The following is an 847-nucleotide window of genomic DNA, read 5'->3' on the forward strand; positions in this document are numbered from 1 at the left end:
CACTGGTGCCGGCGCCAGTGGCGGAGCAAACCCCGCCTTCGTCGAGTCCGGCCGCTCCGCTCGCGAGGTCGTCGCGCTGAGGAGGCGCGCCTTCGACGGCTGAGCCATGGCCGCGAACCTGGCCCCGGGCTTCGCGCCGGCGGCGAGCCTGCCCATCCGGACGCCCGACGAAGGTGCGCGCGCGGATCGCCCGCCCCGCCGCCCGCGCGCTCGCCCCCCGGCCCGTCCAACCCTCGCACCCCCAGGTTTCGCGCGCGTGTCGCAACCGGCGGCGCCGTCGACCTTCGACGGGAAGCACAAGAACCCGCTGGAGCACCGCTTCGAGCCCTACGACTTCAACGGCGGCACGACGCTCGCCATCTCCGGCGCGGACTTCGCGGTCGTCGCCGCGGACACGCGCATGTCGACGGGCTACTCGATCATGACGCGGAAGATGTCGAAGCTCCACCAGCTCGGCCCGAACACCGTGCTCGCAGCCGCCGGCTGCCAGACCGACGTCGTCTGCCTCGTCGACGTGCTGAAGACGCGGCAGAAGATGTACAAGCACCAGACGGGCAAGAACATGACGACGACGTCGATCGCGCAGATGCTCGGCAACACGCTCTACTACAAGCGCTTCTTCCCCTACTACGCCTTCAACGTCCTCGCGGGCGTGGACAAGGAGGGCAAGGGCTGCGTCTACTCCTACGACGCCATCGGCTCCTTCGAGCGCGTGCCCTTTTCCGCGTCGGGCAGCGGCCAGTCCTACATCATCCCGCTCCTCGACAACATCGTCACGTTCAAGAACCGCAACGACCCCAAGCCCGAGCTCACGGCCGAGTACGCCGTCTCCATCGCCAAGGAGGCT

At 68.9% G+C, this 847-nt stretch overlaps 1 protein-coding gene across 1 annotated transcript; it reads left to right on the plus strand.

The window, feature by feature from the left end:
• Positions 1-319: 319 nt before the first annotated feature.
• On the plus strand, positions 320-769 carry AURANDRAFT_9896 (hypothetical protein; the record flags this gene model as incomplete). Its single annotated transcript, XM_009045084.1, has 1 exon — positions 320-769. A coding segment is annotated over one exon (450 nt), but the record flags the coding sequence as incomplete, so codon positions are not given.
• Between the last annotated feature and the right edge of the window lie 78 nt (positions 770-847).

The sequence above is a fragment of the Aureococcus anophagefferens genome, assembly GCF_000186865.1.
Source record: "Aureococcus anophagefferens unplaced genomic scaffold AURANscaffold_1402, whole genome shotgun sequence".
Taxonomy (NCBI): Eukaryota; class Pelagophyceae; order Pelagomonadales; family Pelagomonadaceae; genus Aureococcus; species Aureococcus anophagefferens.